The 19,734-nt window shown below is 37.7% G+C and overlaps 1 protein-coding gene across 1 annotated transcript; it reads right to left on the bottom strand.

Moving 5' to 3' along the window:
• Window positions 1-647: 647 nt before the first annotated feature.
• Window positions 648-18,567, bottom strand: LOC127447227 (immunoglobulin superfamily member 3). The gene is made up of 11 exons (XM_051708924.1): window positions 18,352-18,567; window positions 16,474-16,851; window positions 14,121-14,528; window positions 12,812-13,216; window positions 10,823-11,200; window positions 9,839-10,213; window positions 7,759-8,142; window positions 6,622-7,017; window positions 5,373-6,179; window positions 4,231-4,620; window positions 648-2,134 (listed from the first exon to the last, which is right to left on the bottom strand). The coding sequence occupies exons 1-11, from the start codon at window positions 18,455-18,457 to the stop codon at window positions 1,926-1,928; spliced, it is 4,236 nt and encodes a 1,411-aa protein (XP_051564884.1). The 5' UTR covers window positions 18,458-18,567; the 3' UTR covers window positions 648-1,925.
• Between the last annotated feature and the right edge of the window lie 1,167 nt (window positions 18,568-19,734).

Below are 19,734 nucleotides of genomic sequence, written 5' to 3' on the forward strand. Positions count from 1 at the left end.
TGAATGTATTATTATTTAGGTGGTGTTTGCATTTGCCAGACTATTTGTCATTTGAATCAGAATATTAAGATATAACTTAACTCAGAAAAGGCTATTAATATATCACAATATTCATAATTTTATCAGAATGTTCAAGGGAAAAGAGTATCCTTAGTGAATTACTTCATGAATTGTTGAAAGATATGTTGGGAGATTATAAGAAATCTAGTTTATGTGGAGTATAACTAATGGCTAATGCACATTGTAAGAAAGTCATCTGATTCTCAGACATAAAATCCATCAAAAAACACATGAAGACTTAATTAGACTATCACAAACCATAGTAAGTCTACTGCCCAGTACAGAGTTAACACATGATTAGTATTTTCAACATGCATTTAAACATGTCTTTGTTTACCAGTCGTCTTTTAGTGGTTTCAGTCATACACTGCGTCTTTGCAAAGAAAGCATTTTTCCTTTGTACTTCCATTGTCAGATCAGCCCACACTTTTTTCAGTGATTGTTAAACAGATCTACACAGATGATCTTGACTTCCTGTCGACCATGGAAATGTCTAAGTAGCGTTTATGGTGTTAACCCACAATATGCAGAATATGAGTCAGTAACCACAGTTGCTGTAGCACTTGAACTAACTCAAAAGACACATCTGTTGTTCATTCATTTTATTAAAAAAATATTTAGCATCATTGCATCTTTAACACTTAACCAATTTGTCACCACACACATTGCACAATTCCAATGTGAACGTTATTATTCTATGAAATGGTCACCTAGAAAACCATCATTTAAGTGTTTCTCAACCAGATGGCTGTGACCCAAAAATGGGTCATAAGTCTGTTCTGATAGACAGCAGGGAAAAAGCGAAGCCAAATGAAAATAATTAAATGCAACTAACCATTCAGTATAACCATGCACAGTTAGGATAGCAAAATAAATATGCTTCTGAACTTTTAAAAGAGTTTTCCATAAACCTATCTTTTGTTGTTTATGTCAAAGGCTGTGTCCTATCAAACTTTTTGATATTTTGGAACAAATTCAGCATATACCAATCTGGACAGATTGTGTGATATGACCTCATCCTCAAAAACCATGAGCAAAAACTATGTAAGATAAAATATGTAAAATAAAATATGCAGAAAACATTAAATAAGTTGAGAAAAGGATACATTTGGTTTGTGCTGACCACAATGTTTTGTGAAATGAATCACTGGCTGCTGAGAGCAGTTGCCAGTTATAGAAAATAAAAATGTATACATTTTATTGTTTGATTTTAAAAAAAATCTTTGTACCATACACAATTCTGGTTTTGGTTAGCCTATGTGTCACCACTTGATGTCCGATGTAAAATCTGGGCCCTGAAGCAAACCTGGTTGAGAACCACTGGTTTATCCAACATATATCTATATTATACTTAATTTTCCTCTTATAATGAATTCATTTCTCGGAATGTAAATGAAGGCTGGTCAGCATTATCCTGAGTCATACTGGTAAACAAAGTTTTTAGCTAAGTTCAAATTGTTAAAGAGATAGTTCACCCAAAAATGAAAATTCTCTCATCATTTACTCACACTCATGCCATCCCAGATGTGTATGACTTTCTTTCTTCAGCAGAACACAAATGAAGAATATCATAATTATAATATTTAGAAGAATATCTCAGCTCTGTAGGCCCATACAATGCAAGAGACCAGAATGGTGACCAGAAATCCAAAAAGAATATAAAGGCAGCATAAAAGTAATCCATCAGACTCGAGTGGTTTAATCAGTGTCTTCTGAAGCGATCCAGTTGGTTTTGGGTGAGCAGACATTTTTTTTTCTTCATTTTTTGTTTTTCATTTTTGGGTGAACACCCTTTAATGTTAAGTAATAATAATGTTTATACATCAAAGACCACTGCATGATTAATAACTGGTGTGGTAGACAAGCTATGAATGATCTTCACCTGCAGTCACTCCAGGTACTGGGGAAAGGGGGTTGTTTTCAGCCCAAAGACACTCTTTTTTCTTTTTCAGATCAGAACTCCTCTTGTGCTCCCTTCTCAACAGCATTATTATGACAAATACAAAAAAGCAAATCAGGGGAATGGTGATTCCCAGCGTTATTCCTAAAGGGTCTGTCTGTTTTTCAGCTTCACCTGAGAAAACAAATCAATTGTCAGATTCCTGTTTTTGGAAAAGAAATAGATTACTTGTTTTTATGTATTGTATATGTATTGATACTGTATATAAAATTGAGATGCAAGTTAATTAATCAAATCTTAATGAACGATTAAGGGATAGTGGCTTCAGATGCTTTGAAAAGAAAAATGTGTGTGGAGTGCAGTCTACGCGTCGCGTCCAGACTAGAGGTCTGCAGCTCGACCCGGGCCCAATGGGACCCGAGAACCCAACGGGTTTCGGGCCGGGTTCGGGTCAGTTTTTCAAGTAGGACTTCGAGTTCGGGTTTGTATGAATGAAAAAATACACAGGCTTACCAAACTTGTTTCGCGCACGCGCTCTCACTCACAGACACGCGAACAGACGAGTTAGGGTTCCGTTCACACCGAACGTCTTTTTGCGTGCATCTGTTCTGTTTTCCCATTGTTTAAACACATGCTGAACGAATGTCTTTGACATTTGCACCGCATCTCGCTTTTTCTTCAGTGTCTCGTGCTGGACCGGCACATTTTAAACACCATGTCAAGTTAAAAAGAACTTCAAATTTTCAAAAACGCATGTTGAGACCCCTGCGCTCTGTTTCATTCATTGCGCTGCATCTAGATTGTTTTCAGCTCAGTTGTCACAAAGATTCAACAATCTGAACAAGTTCAGGATGCATAGAGAGGACTGTTGCATTGTTTCATTTTATTCAAGATTGTTCTGCACCAAGTGATTTTTCAGCAAATAAACGGTAAGGCAGTGTTTTTCCCCCTTCTGTTCTAGTGTACTAAGGGGCTGCCATGCCTTATTAAAACTGTGAATGTTTACTGTTTCAGTACTGTTACGAATGTTGCCAATATGCTTTCATAAAATACAGCCTATTTCAACAGTACTTGCTAGGAGAAAAAATTAGATTGTTAGTGATGTCGGGTTCGGGCTTAAAATCTGATGGTATCGTTCAGGCCGGGTAGGGTCGGGCCACACAGTCTCGGGTTTCATTTTAAGGCTCATGCAGACCTCTAGTCCAGACCAAAAATCTGACAGGCACAGATCTGGCGGAAAACAGACAGCGACTGGATCTAAAATCTTTGTATGATATTTGGTACATATTTTGTCATACACATCATATGAACCATCTTATCTGTATCTCTATGAGTTACTGGAACCCCACATGAAACAACACACGAGACACGTATGTACAGTGCAGCGTGGCACTTCCATTATATGACTTGACAGACAACTAGTTGTATAGAGTTTACCGAAAATATGGTTGTTAGTCTTACGAATTTAAGGGTATCAGTATAGAACGCGACTGTCACTCTCGTTAATAACCGAACTGAGTGAGAATGCAACCATAGTCACACAGTCAATGGTAAATCCAGCCAGGTAACTGGTAATGTTAAGCTTTTGGTTCTCCTTCAGCACATGCAGTTTACCCTCTGTATAAATTAAGCACAATATCAAATGTAAAAAATTGTTGTTGACACTCACTCTGTACCACATGCTGCTGCACAATTAGACAAAACACAGGACATGCTGCAACAAGCATGTAGGATATGCAGCTGCACAATAAGACATACATACAATCCCCCAACAAAGCAGAGAAGATGCACAAATGCATAACACTAAACACAACCCCCAACCAAGCAGATCTACCACCAAAACTTGTGTACTGCTGCTGCTCCGAAGAGTGTACGCTAGCTAAGTGTGCCTTGGCCAGCTTGGTCGAAGGATTTATTGCTAATGAACTAAATCTCTATGTGTGCCTGGCCCAGCTTGGCCAAATGGCTTAAACGGCTGGTGACCTGACTCATAATGTGTACTTGGACCAGGAAAGCCCAGTGCTTATTTAACTAGTTATATAGTCAAGCTATGTGTGAATTTATTTAAATTAATGACCTAGGATAGTAATGTGTGCCAGTGCCTGATTTGGATAAGGCTTACCATGTTAAAGTCTATGTATCATGGCCGAGCTGATCTACCATGTGGGTAATCAGTGTTGGAAGTTAGCAAAACTACTAAAATTGCTTATAGCACCTCTAAAGCACAAAAAAAAAAAAAAAAAAAAAATTAACTTTCAAGATTATGTTACCTTCAACATGAACATGGACAAAGAGGATTCCAGATTTGTCTGATGCCACTTTCTTCCAGGTGTTAGCAGGTGTTAGCAGCCACTCCTCTACCTGACAGTAGTATTGCCCCATATCACCAGGGCTGATGTTTGGCACAGTCAGTTTATAGTATGTAAGATGTGGTCGTTTGAACACCAGATCTTTGTCACTAATTGCACTGTGTAAGGTACCATCACGTCTAGCAGTGAAGAATGGTACTTCTGGTTCTGTGTTCTGCACCCTGAACCAGTTGACCCCAAAAGCAGACTTATCACTGGACCAAGAGTCAATTACACAGTCAATGGTAAATTCAGCCTGGTGATTGGTAATGTTTAGCTTTCGGTTCTCCTTCTGCACATGCAGTTTACTCTCTGTTTGAATTAAGCACAATATCAAATGTAAAACAATTTTTGTTGGACACTCGCTCTGTTCCAAAGCCTAGTGAACTGTCTCCATAGGCAGCATTTTAATGCATCATAGGCACACTCTCAACATCAAGGCAGTTCCAAAAAGTAGGCAGCATAATTATGCTTGATCCTAAGATACCTTTTTTTGGGGGCCAAATTCAAATGGATCATTTATGAGATTTTGTACGATGATGTAAAATTATGTTAGAGGACTAATCTGAACTGAAAGGCAGGTATTAATCTGTTTTGTGCTGATTTGTGCAAAACAGAAACTTTTAGAGTGGAGAATACATACTGTAGTCCACTCAATGCTGATGGATTGTTAACACATATCAAAGTGATATTAGATTATTTCCCATGAAATTTGTTTTATTCCGTTAATTGTTTTAGAACACAAAACCATAACAGATAACAGAAGTGACGGTTCCGCATCGAGAACCGTTCGGCCCGATGGTGGAAAAGCACAAAATAAGTCTCTTCTGAGGTACCATTTCAGTACCATAGAAGGCGGCTGCTTTTGTACAGCAGTGAGGCAGCTCACTAGGCTTTGGAACACTGAGATAAAATACTTTGACAGTTACTCTTATTATATAAGATATATAATATTATATATTGATATCCATACACAAGAACAATGTACTATGTGATCAGCCTGGGTGGGTCATTTATGAGAGTCTACAAAATGAAAGTGGATAAGATGTAAATGCATATATTACCAATACTGCTAACGTTGACAGTGGTTGAGCCTGATTGTGCAGATACCGTCTGTTTCCATTTGCTCTCACAACCGAGCATGTACTGGTCAACCTTGCACTGGTAGCTTCCACTGTCAGCTGTATCTGAGTTTAGTACAACCAGATGAAATGTTCCGGTAGTGGGTCTAGAGAAGCGTAGCCTGTCTTTAAGTTGCTGGTTCTCTAGGTGGTACTGTAGACGGCCATCATACGAGTATGTCAATAAAGATATCTGGCTGGTAGATTTCGGGCTATCAAATACCCAACTGAGACTGTAGTGAAGGGTAGGGTCATCTTTTACTATGTCCAGGGAGCATTCAAGTTCAAATTGCTCTCCTTCTTTGATGTCAAGGTGCTTATCAGTCCTGTCTATGGTAAAAGTGTCCTCTTTTTGCCTATCCTCAGTTTCTACATGGACAGATAGCTCTCCAGACTTGTCTTCACCTATCCTCCTCCAGTTATTTGTAGTTGTCTGAATCCATTCAACAACCTGACAGAGATAAAGCCCAGTATCGCTGGGGTTGATGTTTGGTACAGTCAGTTTATAGTGTGTGGCACGTGGTCGTCTGAACATCAGATCTTTATCGCTAATTGCACTGTGTAAGGTTCCATCACGGCTGGCATTGAAGATGATGACAGGTCGTTCACCTCTCTGACCCTTGGACCAAGTCACCTCAAACACTGATTTGTCACTTGATCGAGAGTCAATCACACAGTCCATGGTAAATCCAGCTTGCAGATTGGTAATGTTGCGGCTTCGGAACTCCTTTTGCACGCTCAATTTATTCTCTAATTTAATTAAGAAAACAACATAGACAACATAAATTACCTTCTCAAATATTTTCTGATAATATCAGAATTCTAACTTAACTTAAAGGTGATGTGTGTAATTTCTTCCCTACTATCGTTACCAAATGGAATGGCAAAAATTATGACTGGTTAATGATTTCCTGAACATTCACCCTGTTTTTCATTGCTCAGATAGTTCTGCCACAAACTCACACATTGGTTGAGTCAATGATGCAATCTCAGGCTGGTCAGGATGCTCCTACAAACAACAATATTTTAATAGAGCCACAGTGTTCACTCTTTTCAAGAGAATCAACTTACGAATGGCTTACTTCTAGTTGTTTCTGCAAGTTACACACATCACCTTCTACAAGTTACTACACCAAAAAATCAAAGCACTTAATTTATGAAGTACTGAGTCTTCAAAATATAGAGGACCTACCCATGAGGTGAACACTAACATTGGTAGAACCTGACTTGTCGCTTGCCTTAGGTGACCACTGGCCTTTGCAATCCAGCTGGTGCTGATCAACTTTACAGTAATACTGCCCACTGTCTTCCTGGATGGTTCTATGGATGGTCAGTTGAAAGACACCGATTGCTGGGCTGGAGAAGTGGAGTCGTCCCTCAAGCTTTGGGTCAAAGCTGTTGTAAATCAGACGGCCATCATAACGATAGGTCAGAAGTTGCACATTAGAGGACTGGTTCAAGTACCAGGTAAGAGAGTAGCGAATTGTGGAATCTGTCCCAACACTATCCACTGAGCAATTCAACATTAGTGATTCTCCCTCCTTAACCCACAGCTGAGTGTTTGCTTTATTCATTTTGAAATCACTGGCTGAAAGATATAAGATGAGGAAAACATCAGTGAGTAAAGAAGAGTTTTTTCAGGTCCCTGTATCGTAACAAATTGAAAATTCCCCATAATACCTGATGTACTTATGACGCTCAAAACTGTATTTGTGTGTTAGAAAGATTATGCTCTACTATCAACGGAAACAATTGTGATCTTAATTCAAAATGCACCTTCAGCACATGTAGGTCATCTTTTGAATGCAGAAAAAATATGTATGTAGTTTACCCTTTCTGAACTAAGTTAATTCTATGTCTCTTAGATTCTTAAAACTCAGTAGGTAATGCCCACTTTTTCAGCAGCCTTGGTTCTCTTCTGGATAATGGGTAGTGTAGTTATTCACTGGAATTTAAAAATGTTTTTTTTTTTTTTTTTTTTAAGTGATTGATTGAAACAGTGACTTATGGTTTCTACAGAATCACAGGTTGTTAAGCAAAAATACGCTTAATCTCAAATCTTATGTTAGGATTATACTTTGAAAGGTTTACACATAGAGTATCTCTACAAATCAATTTTACCAATGAAAAAAAAAGAGATTAATTTTCAGAAGCCTACTGATGGGCTCTGTAGAATCTAGAGGTAGCTATTTTGGGGATTTAAATTGGTTGCTTATCCTTGATTGAATACACTCAACATTTTATTAATTTTGTGGTTCAGTGAAAAGATAATTTCAGCTAAGTTAATGCGATGCTCTGTTGATTTATGATTTTATTGTATTTTTTTTACCTTTGTCATTGACAACAAGCTCTGTAGAAACATCCTTTTTATCTAGAGAATACCAGTCACCAAGAGGATCCTGAAGCCACTCTTCCACCTCACAACGGTACTGTCCACTGTCAGATTTCATGACCTGTTGAATAGTCAACTCGAAGTTGTGTTTCTGTCTCAATTCCATGCGGATTCTCTGGTCCATCTCTAGGCCAGCTGCAGGGCCAAATTTGACAACAGCATGCAGGTCCATAGTTAAGAGCATCAGGGACTCAAGCAGCCATGTTACTGTGAAACGAGAGGTATTCGTGGTTGCACGGCTGACTAAGCATTCAATCTTGGCATCACTGTTGACAGTGGTTTCAATCGAAGACTTGAGGTAGGACAGATTCAGCTTTCTGTCTGTTGATAAACATTAAAGAGAGAGAAAGAAAGAGAGAGAGAGTGAGAGAGAGAGAGAGATTCAATATTTGGATATTTGGAAGGTTTACCCCAAAATTAAATTTCTGTCATCATGCCCCATGACTTTCTTTGTTAGAACACAAAATATGTTAAGCAGAATGTTAGACAGCTTCAATCACCATTCAATTCATTGTAAAAAAAAAAAAAAAAAGATGCAATAAAAGTGAATGGTGACTGAGGCTAACATTCTGACTTACATCTTAGTTTTACATGGAAAAAAATAGTCATTTGAGTTTGGAATGACATAAGTGTGAGTAAATGAGAGTAGATTATAGAACTGATCCAACATGACCACACGGGAAGTCGGCACGAGCTCCGGTACCCTAGGATCGGCCACATTATGCCAACTCACCGACAAGTGGCATCTCCTATCAAACGTTTTTGCATCAGCTCCAGTATGTTTATCTTTCCCTGTGGTGTGACTGGAAATGCGCTTCAACAGCGGCATGGGAGACCTGGGTTCAGATCCTACTTTGAAACCAGAAAGTAATTGTTTTCGCATAATCAGTGAAGAGTGCGATTTGGAGGTTGCATTTTTCCCCCTAACATTACATTTTTACTCCACTGATGTTGGGGTTTAGTTTATAAAATATGCATTCCTCTTCACTGTATTACATCCTGTACAGTTGAAAACAACTCGCTTTTGGTGCATCTCCGTGGACATTTCACCAAGAAAATGGAGCACAAACATGCCCATATGCCCAAAAACACTTACCGCTTTGGCCACTGGGGGAACTGTTTTAACTTTCGGTAAGCACAGGCCGATTTTAGCTAAAGAAAATTCAACCTACTGTTTCTGATTTTACTATGAGATCAGCTGAGTGAGCTGCCTCACTGCTTAAATAGACAGCATCCTGGGGGCCTGGGTAGCTCAGCGAATAAAGACGCTGACTACCACCCCTGGAGTCGTGAGTTCAAATCCAGGGCATGCTGAGTGACTCCAGCCAGGTCTCTTAAGCAACCAAGTTGGCCCGGTCGCTAGGGAGGGTAGAGTCACATGGGGTAACCTCCTCGTGGTTGCTATAATGTGGTTCTCGCTCTCAGTTGGGCACGTGGTGATTTGTGCGTGGATGCCGTGGAGAATAGCTTGAAGCCTCCACACGCACTATGTCTCCACGGTAACACGCTCAACAAGCCACGCGATAAGATGCGTGGATTGACAGTCTCAGACGTGGAGGCAACTGAGATTCGTCCTCCGCCACCTGGATTGAGGTGAGTCACTATGCCACCACGAGGACTTAAAGTGCATTGGGAATCGGGCATTTCAAATTGGGGAGAAAAGGAGAGGAAAAAAAATAGACTCGATAGATTGCAATACTGACCTTAACATGTTGCTAAGCTAACGATGTGATACTCTAATAAGCACAAAATTACAGAACACACACAAATATTGAGTAAAATAATCTAATTTTAACTACAATGAATTATTTTATCAATAATTTTCAGTACTAAATGAAATATACATGTATTAATAATCAACATTTCTCTCTCCTCGTCTGCAATCTTTGATTTATTAATTCCTTGAGCTTTTCACAATGCATTCTGGAATTGCCCACTCCACAAAGGATGTATGCAAAGCTGTCTTAAAATTTGACAAATATTTTCATTTGGAATAAATTGAACTAGCTGTATTTACCAGGTTTCCGTACATTCACTGCTAAAGGGTTGGAGATCTTCCTGGCTTTTTGTACATCCTTCTGATAGGCATCAGCTTGACACTGGTACTGTCCACCTTGTTTCCTGCTGACTCTCGACACCCTGAGAGTGAAACTTTTATCTGGATGTTGCTCCTGAATGGACAGTTGGTAGCTACTCTGATCTGCTCCCCAGGTGATTTCTCCAGTATAGTGTAGAGATACAATATTTCTCTGTGTAGATGAATTAATGGGCAGAAACATCCAGTGTACAGTCAAAGGCACTTTAGGTCCTTTTACTGAGCATATTAGTTCTAGCGGTGAATCTATAGCCACACTTGTTGCACGACTTCTCAAAACCACCCTCATTAGAGATTCTGAAAAGAAAACAGTAATAAATTATATACTAATATCAGTAAAATGCAGTATATACAAATGAGCACTTGTGAGGATTAAATAATCATAAAATCTTTGAAAGATATTCAGAGCAGAACTTTACAGTACATTCTACTTTATGTCTGTCACATTTAGAGTACTGTATGTCTGTGAAATGGCCTGTACATATTACTTATGGATGAGCAAAACAAAATAAACTGTGACTGGTCACTTTACATGTCTTAGTAGGTGGTTATTGTCCAGAATAAGCCACAATGTGGACCACAAATAAAAAAATAAATAGAAATGTAATCTGCCATTTTTTCCTCAAGGATCTATTTTTACTTGATCTAACCGATAAATATTACTTTAGCTGGTGTAACGTACATTGTCAGGTTGATTTAGTTATAAAACCATTGAACTTAGATGTTACCACATTAAACAGTTTTTTCAGGTTAGCTTACAGAAAGTTTTTTACAGTGCAGACTCGAGTCAAAGGTCTGGAAATGCGAGACTAAGAATTTTATTTCCCCGTATTTTAACTTTTTCTCTGTCCATCTGTCTTCTTGAACAGAATAAAAGAGTAACACATGATTATATAATAGGCTTACCAACAGAATAAACAGAAATGTCTTTTTGCTGTGATTGGGTGTTGCCTTTCTTCATCTCTCCATTGCTCTGTGTGGTCCATTCAGACACAGTGCATTTGTACTCGCCGCTGTCAGACACTGTAGCAGCGCCGATCTCCAGGGTGAAGCGTCCGGCTGGAGAATGGAGTATTTGAACATGTCTGCCTTGATATCTTGACCCAATATCTTTCATCACTCCCTCTTGAGTCAGACTGATAATGTCACTGATGGAGTCTTTCTTATGTTGCCATGAAACTGATAAAGGACCTTTGAATCCGGACACTGAGCAGATGACCTTTAGTGCTTCTCCCTCAGTCACTGTATTGTTCTCCATCACCATGACCACGGCTAGGTCACTCACTGACCAGAGATAGGCAGAAAAACAACCAATGTCAGTGTCTTTCTATATTTCTGATACAAATGTTTTCTGTTTTATTTCTGCGAAATCTGTGACTTGGTTGTGCAAAGACAAAAAGCAAAACAATAAATTGCATGTACTGTATATGTATATTGTATATTGCTATGTATGGTATTTCTAGGCAGAAATATACTTGTCATGTTTGTGTGCAATAATTATTTATCTTTGCAATCATATGTGATATCCTCATGTACATAACCATAACTGTATAAGGCAAACATCACTAATACAATTGCTCATATTCAGGGTAAGGCATTTTAAATCGTGCAGTTTGTTGTGGAGTTGTGCACTATTACTTTCCTAAGCAACCCGACTTAAAGGTGCACTCAGTAATTTTTTCCTCATTAAAAAAGTTTTACTCCTAAATAAATTAATTGCAATTTTGAAACATATTTATAAAATCACAATGACTCACATGAGATGAAGAGTTTAGTCAGATCAGTAACCTTATAAAAGCTGTTTTATTCTACATAGAGAGGGTCTCCTCATGGTGGCTGCCATGTTAGAATCACATGACAAGCTGAATACTACTCGCTTAATCTCAGTAACTGCCTGTCATTGGACACTTTCACTCATGGATAAAATTAATCATTGCCAAATGTGAACAGTGATTTTCTACACTGGCATCTGTAACTATAAACTACTGCGTTTGAATGATGCTGCATCCACACCACTAGGTGTCACTGTAAGTAAAGACAACATGAACAAATGTGCTCCTGCAAAGAGTGCACCTTAAAAGGAATATTCCAGGTTCAATACAAGTTAAGCTCAACTGACAGCATTTGTTGATTACCACAAAAAAAAATTTCATCTTGTCCCTCCTTTTCTTTAAAAAAAGCAAAAATCGAGGTTACAGTGAGGCACTTACAATGGAAGTCAATGGGGTCAATTTTGGAGGGTTTAAAGGCAGAAATGTGAAGCTTATAACTGTATAAAATTAAAACTCATGTATTATTTGAGCCGTAAAGTTGTTTAAATCACCATTTTTGCAGTAGAATTCTAAAAAACCGGGGGGAGAGAGAGAGAGAGAGAGAGAGAGAGAGAGAGAGTATACTGCTTTACATCGACATGGCAACTAAGTTGTAAAATTGGATATAACTTTGTACTGAAAAAGTTAGTAAGCGATTTTATCACACTAAAATCATGTTTACATATATATTGTTTATGTCTTGTGGCTATACTTTTGAAACAGTGAGTATTTTAACATTTACGGATTGGCTCCATTCACTTCCATTGACTGTAACCTAGCTTTGTGCTTTTTTAAAGAAAAGCAGGGACAAGTCGAAATACATTTTTGAGGCAATCACCATTATGCCAAAAATGCTGTTGATTGAGCTTAACTTGTATTTTGTATAAAAAAAAACAAAACAAAAAAACACTCAAAACACTTAAGCAACCACAGAGAAATGCCTTGGCAACACACTCTAGCATCATGGCAAGCGAGTTTTGCAAGGGCAAGCACCAATCACATTTTCTTCAGAAAATTAAATCTTTATTCAAATATACCCCCTAGCAGAAAGAGGAGAAATATTGTAGTGTTAGATTGTATTTACCTTTGGTGGTGACGTGTACAGTCTCAGGACTGGACAGCTGCTTTTTTGTTTTTGTGAAGGTGCCATCCTCACTCTTGTCTTCCTGCCATACTTCACACTGGTATTCGCCCTGGTCCTCAGCCCTAGCTGAGCGGATTGTCAACAGGTACTCCATAGGACTGGTTTTCACTGCTCTCATCTCTGCTTTATTCTCTCTCTCTTTGTAATCATCAAACACAGTGAGCACCCCAGAAGATCCAATCTGGGCCACGTTCTTCTGGTTTTTCAGCCAAGTCACTGAAAAAAATTGACCAGGAAGGTTCTGTGCCTTCACACTGCAGCGGATCTCCAGTGCATCTCCCTCCTGCAATGGCTCCTTTGAAGCCTCCATATAAGCAATGAAGGAACCTACATCAGGGGCTACATCTGAGACACAGAAAGCAGCATGTGGTGAGACAGTTTCCCTTACACAATTTCCTGTAATATGACTAAAGCTGTATGCAGTCATTATACTCTTACACCAGTGGTTTTCAACTGGTAGGTCACAACCCAAAAAATTGGTCACAGGTCTGTTCAGACAGGGTGGTGGACAGCAGGGAAAAACATGCCAAATGCAAAAAGCAAAATGCAACTAATCATTAAATAGTGCATAGTAGGGATAGCAAAATAAATAGGCTTAAATGCTTCCCATATCTGTTGTTGACGTCAAAGGCTGTGTCCACTCAAGCTCTATAGCACTGTGGAATAAACCCGTAGAAGATAGGAAAATCAGGCAGATACCAACATGGACACATACAAGGGGCTTATTCCCAGAATACAGTTGCATTTTGGGCTTGCTGATGCTTAAACTAACATCCCCACCTAATGCACTCTACATTAGTGGCAGCATTTCACCTGCGAATCCTAGGGGAATTGGTCGCATTTAGTCCAAACTGCCCCGTAACCCAACATTTGAGTTTAATTACCATACTTTCATTTCTCCTGTCCCTCCACTACCCCAATGATGCTTACATTTTCACAAAAAAAAAGAAAAACATCTAGGGCAATTCCCCCTTATTTACTTATAATAATCAATATCTATTCTCAGCCTCAAAGCCTTCTAATGCTCCATATAGTACATATGTGAAATAAAAATATATTGTCTGAAAAGTAGGCTATATGAGTTAATTTCTTTTGGCCGACCCACCCAAAACTTTCTGGCTAAGCTACTTTGTGTGCTAAACATTTTTGTTGGGTTGCAACTTGATGTACAATTTAAATCTCAGCCTTGAAGTAAAAAAAGATGGAATCATTTGAGCCATTGAATTACATTACAAAAAATAAATCTCACCAATCTCTACATTACAGGTTGTGGTGGTTTTGTGCGCAATCTGTGTCCAGGAACGGTCAGGGTCTTGGATCCACTCAGTGCCCTGACAGTAGAACTTCCCGCGGTCTGACTGCTGCACCTGTGGCATCTTCAGTCTGTAGGTTGTGTCCTCCACCTTATCCATGCTAATAAGTCCTAATTTGTAGCGATCCTCAAATCCAGCTCCTGGCTTTACAGTCAGATCCCTGTCCAGAGTAATGATTGGTCGGGGGCTCACATCCTCTGCACCATGGAGAAACCAGGTGACCGACAGATGGGTGTGTTGAAAAGTCTGACTGGAAACCTGGCACTCAAGTTGAAGAGAGTTGCCCTCAGACATGCTCTTAGAGGAAGAGCCAGAGTATGATGCCACCAGGGTGTCTTCGATCACTGTGGACAAAACAGTATTTTATTCCTTACGTCATTAAAATCGTTAGTATCAATTAGTGGTCGACCAATATTGTTTTTGTTTTTTTCAGTTACCTATGATAACATATCTAAAGAGCACGGTAGTCGATGCCCAATATAATACTGATACATATGCAGTGGAGTCCAATGTCTGGACCATTAGTGAAAATGCTCTGATTTCTTAAAATTAAATGCAATAACAGTGTGGTTTCTGATGGAATCAGACTGTAAATCCATGGTACTTTTAACTATTTATGTACCATTCTGTAGTTGCATGGTGCTTCAAAGTACTTCAAAGAATACTATGTAACTACCATGGTTATTTGATATATGATTACCATATTCATATACCATTGTATTAAAACATGGTAATGTCATGGTACTTTTTTATGTGTTTTAGTGTAGGCTAATAAGTGTTTTGATACTCTTTTGGTTGGAAAATTTATTTACCTACAGAAGTCGTTCGCAAGCTGCACATGTATTGAACTTAATAAAGACTTTCTTCATTACTGGCAAATGATAGGATGTATTTGCAGGTTTGGTTTCTGTTGAATGATTGTAGATCCACTACAACCAGCATGATCTTTATTTTCCTTGTTATAAAATATTACATAAGCTTGTTGACAAGTGAGAGCGCGCACAAATGATTCAGCAGCGCGAGCTTTCTGATTCAGACCCCTTTCCTGTCACATGTGACCAATTCATTGTAAAGAACCGACTCAAATGAGCGATTCATTTGTATCAGACATCTTGAGTTTTGATTCAAAACTGGCGATAATAAACACTAGGTGCACGCATGATGTAGCGGTGAAGCTTTTATCAATGCTACGCCGCTACCTAATCAAAAATATAGCTTCACTACTGAAAAGATTCTTGTTTTAAAAACTAGCGAAGCTACCACCTTGCTACTCAGAAATGCAGTTAAACGAATAGCTTCGCTATTTGTAGAGAAGCTACTGCCCATCACTGCTGATATGTCCCCCTTTTGCTTTAAATGTGCACTCAGTAATTTTTTGTTCATTTTGTCTTAGACTTACAGTGACACCTAGAGGTCTGGATGCAGCATCAATCAAACGCATTAGTTTTCCGTTTCAGATGCCATTGTAGAAATGTAGTATTCACAGTCAGCCATGATTACTTTAATCAATGAGTGAAAGTGTCAAATTACAGGATGGTTACTGAGATTATGTGAGTAGTATTCAGCTGGTCATGTGATTCTAACATGGCAGCCCCCATGTGCGGACCCTCTCCATGTAGAATAAACAGCTTTTATAAGGGTACTGATATGACTGGAGTCTTCATTTTAATGTGTGTGGTCATGATTATATGCATATGTTTCAAAATTACTATTCATTTCTTTAGGAGTTACACACTTATTTTTTGAATATACTGTAGAAAAAAATACTGACTGCACCTTTAATGATTCTACAAGTTTTTAATGATCTAAAGTTAACCTGGTTTATGTCACTTATTGTTTTACATGTGATTAGTAATTTATAAATAACACAGAATCGTAAATATTTATTTTTCATTTTGTCATATTTCATTGGTTTTACATTTTTTTAAATCCTAAAACTTTCAGTTTGTTTCCAGTTTTAAATTAGATTTTGAATCCCAGATTTTCGCTGTTGACTCTTTTGAACCCTACTGCAAATTCAAAACAATTTAATGTTAGAAAATGAGATGTAAACTAAATTTATGAAATGAACACTTGTTCATGGTATTTACCTAAAATGCATGGAAAAATGAAAACAAATGGTTTATTAACTATTAACAAGGCCATCCGTAAAGTATGAAACTGACACAAGGGGGAGCTATATATCGGCCAAACGGACATGGCTATCAGTTAATAGCCATAGATCTGCCTATTATTCTCCAATAACCCCCCTCCCCCCCACCCACCCCCCAAAAAAGATGAATATCTTACCGTTAAGTGTTGTGTCCGCACCATAGATTCCATTATATGTGCCATCAGTGCTTGGGGTGTGACAACTGAACACACCAGCATCCTTCTCCTGCAAATTGTTGATCTTCAATAGAACTGAAGATCCAGACAACCTCTCAATCTTAATCTCTTCTTTGCTCACCCTTTCAGAGAAAACTGCATAGGCAAAGTTTGTGGACCTTGTACTGATGATATCTATACTTATGTCTGGTCTCTTAACCTTCTTGACCGAAAATTCAAAATCCTGTACAGGGGAACCTTTGAACCCACTAACATTACAGGAAATGGAGATGGGATATCCTTTGACTCTATACAGAGGACCCTCCTGGATCTGGACCAGACGCTGACCGCAGCACACATCTGTGAGGAGAGTGGCATTAAAAAGAATGACTGATCTCATAAAATGCATCTTTATGGTCATGTTTCAATCTGAAACTTGTAAACTCACATTAAAAAATAAAAATGGAAAATTCTGTCATTTTTTAATGTATTTATTTTGTAATTTAGCAATTTTGTCAAGGGAAAAAAGTAAATGGGATTTGGAGAAATTAAGCTAAAAAAAAAAAAAAAAAAAAAAAAAATCACAAAATTTGTTCAAATGATTCATGCTTTACATTCCAAGTCTCCTGAAGCCATACAAAAGCTATTTGTGATTTCAGTGATACCAAATGGTGCTGTTCTCACATATCAAACATAAAAAATCTCATATCAAATCTCAATATGTAGAAGTGCAAATGAGATTTGTGAGCAACAGCAGGGGGCAAAATTTTCAGTGAATAATGAAATATAAATCTGTTCCTCAAACAAAGTTATCACATGGATAAGACTTGGATTATAGCATATTATTAGTATCATTACTATAATTTTGTCCTATTAGTAACGTGACAGCCATGGTCAGGGTTGGGGAGTAACGGAATACATGTAATGGGATTACGTATTTAAAATACAAAATATAAGTAACTGTAGTCCACTACAGTTACAATTTAAATCATTGGTAATTAGAATACAGTTACATTCAAAAAGTATTTAGATTACTGAATAACTGTTTGCAGACAGAGAAGTAAGTTTGGAGTAAGTTTGGAGCAGAAGAAATAGAAATAAACCTTGTGTAAATTGTCAGCTTTATGCTAAGCTAAAATGCTATTTCTAGCCATTTTACATGCACATGTTACCAGGCATGATCATATTTTTTTTTTATCAAGAAAATTCACATTAGATCATAATTTCTTTTTTTCTAGTAAGACCTTTGATATTAGGGCAAAAATCATATTCTTGATAATAATTTTTGTATTGTTTTCCTGTAAAAAATATCTAAAAATCCTTAAAACAAGATCAGTTTGGTTTATCTTGTTTTAGAAACAACACTGCATAAGATATTTAGAGAATGTATTTTTAACATGTGTATTTTGTCTTACTGTACTGGCAGAGTTTTTATAGTCAAAGCAAGTGAAAAAAGCTGCCAGTGCTGAAGAAGTAATCCAAAGTATTTAGAATACATTACTGACCTTGAGTAATCTAACGGAATACGGTACAAATTACATTTTACAGCATGTATTCTGTAATCTGTAGTGGAATACATTTCAAAAGTAACCCTCCCAACCCTGGCCATGGTCACCATCTATTTTTTGCATTCCATTGAACAAAGAAAGTCATACAGCTTTAGAACGTCATGAGGGTGAACAAATGTTGACAGAACTTTCATTTTCACTTAAAATTTAAGGTACAATTCAGTGCCTTCAGTGACAGACCAAAGACAACACTACACACATATAGTAAATAACCTGAAAGAAATGTATCAATTCAGTCTTGATGTTTGTGATATTGAATAGAATGAGAGGCAGATAAATTGTGCAGTCTTACCCCATTGCAGGAGCCCTATGAGACACAGTAACAGCAGCAAGTGCCACAGCTGGTCATAAAGGACTACCATCTTAAATCTGATCGGTCGTTTCAGTTTCTCTCTCATTGAGCCTCTCGATACAAATTACACACTATGCAAGTTAATACAGGTTTTAACAATATTGCCTCACCCCTGTGATATGTTCTCTACTGCAAGCAGAGGAACAGACTGTTTTAAAGCAAGATGATGACACTTTAGATAAAAGGAAATGACTGATGTGAAAAGAGAATGTTGGTTTCCTGTTGTCTCACACCGATCTTCACACAGGCATCACTGAATTTCACTAGTGTGTGAACATTATCACTGATCAGCAGACATAATGCAGCATTATTGTACATATACTGTATATTGTGTCTATTGTAATTTGATACATTTAAATACATATTATAGGTTACATGTTGCAGCCCAAATGTACAATGCTGAAATATTTGCTGTTTTGTGCTCTTATATATTCAAACGAGAAGATATAGTCTCTTGGTCAATTGCGTCATTCTGATACAATTGAAGCGGCCAAATATTTTTGGATATTTTTACCAACTGATTTTCTACATAGCTTTATTTATTAATTTATTTGGTAAGCATAATAATTAGGATAATGCACTTGAATGCTCTGTAATTTGGTTTGGATCATTTCAGAAGTGTATGCCAAATGTGTCACCCCTCTAGGGTGATACAAGATCTTGATCACCTTGTCTGGGTTTATTTTCCAGTGATGACCGGCTAACTCTACATTATACCTTACATGTTTTTAGATTTTCTGTTTCAGAAGATCCTACTGGTCCTCGAGATATTTGAAAGAGATCCTAACAATCCAGACTGATAGCCTTTGTAAGAATCTTTCAAACTTGTAAAAGTTTAATTCAATTCAGTTTTATTTATATAAAAACTGTACATATTTTTCCAAAGCAGGTTCACGGAAAATAGCAGAGTAGTGGCTTACAACCCCCCTAGCAAGAAAGCCAAAGGCATGTTTTTCAGAAAATTTCCTTCATTTGGATGGCTAAAAAAAATAAGGTCTATTAATAATGTCTATTTAGTGTCCCTTTTTTTAAATGTATTTTTTTTAGAAATACTCCCAAGTAAAGGATGCTAAAAAAGGGAACAGAAGTAGAGACTGGGGAGTAGCTTAAAAAATGTTTTAGGTGCCCATGGAAATAGGTTGGGGGAGAGATGTGCGAGAATTTGGAGATAAATGAGAGATTAAATGTATTTGTTTAGAGGAATAATTAATGGAATATTTTTCATTAAAGAGTGTTCCCAGATCACAAAACTGCAGTACTTGTGTTATTTGTTCACATTGTGAAAGCAAACATTAAAGAGGCCAGGCCTAGAAACTGCAGCAC

Source organism: Myxocyprinus asiaticus, chromosome 10 (assembly GCF_019703515.2).
Source record: "Myxocyprinus asiaticus isolate MX2 ecotype Aquarium Trade chromosome 10, UBuf_Myxa_2, whole genome shotgun sequence".
In the NCBI taxonomy this organism is placed as follows: Eukaryota; Metazoa; Chordata; class Actinopteri; order Cypriniformes; family Catostomidae; genus Myxocyprinus; species Myxocyprinus asiaticus.

What these genes read in the sequence shown, in the direction of transcription:
- LOC127447227 (XM_051708924.1), bottom strand. Translation starts at nt 18,457, where the DNA reads ATGAGAGAGAAACTGAAACGACCGATCAGATTTAAGATGGTAGTCCTT. An exon ending in TGCGGACACAACACTTAACG is followed by an intron (nt 14,529 to 16,473) that starts GTAAGATATTCA and finishes TTTTGTCCACAG; the next exon opens with TGATCGAAGACACCCTGGTG. An exon ending in TGTCAACGTTAGCAGTATTG is followed by an intron (nt 4,621 to 5,372) that starts GTAATATATGCA and finishes TAATTCAAACAG; the next exon opens with AGAGTAAACTGCATGTGCAG.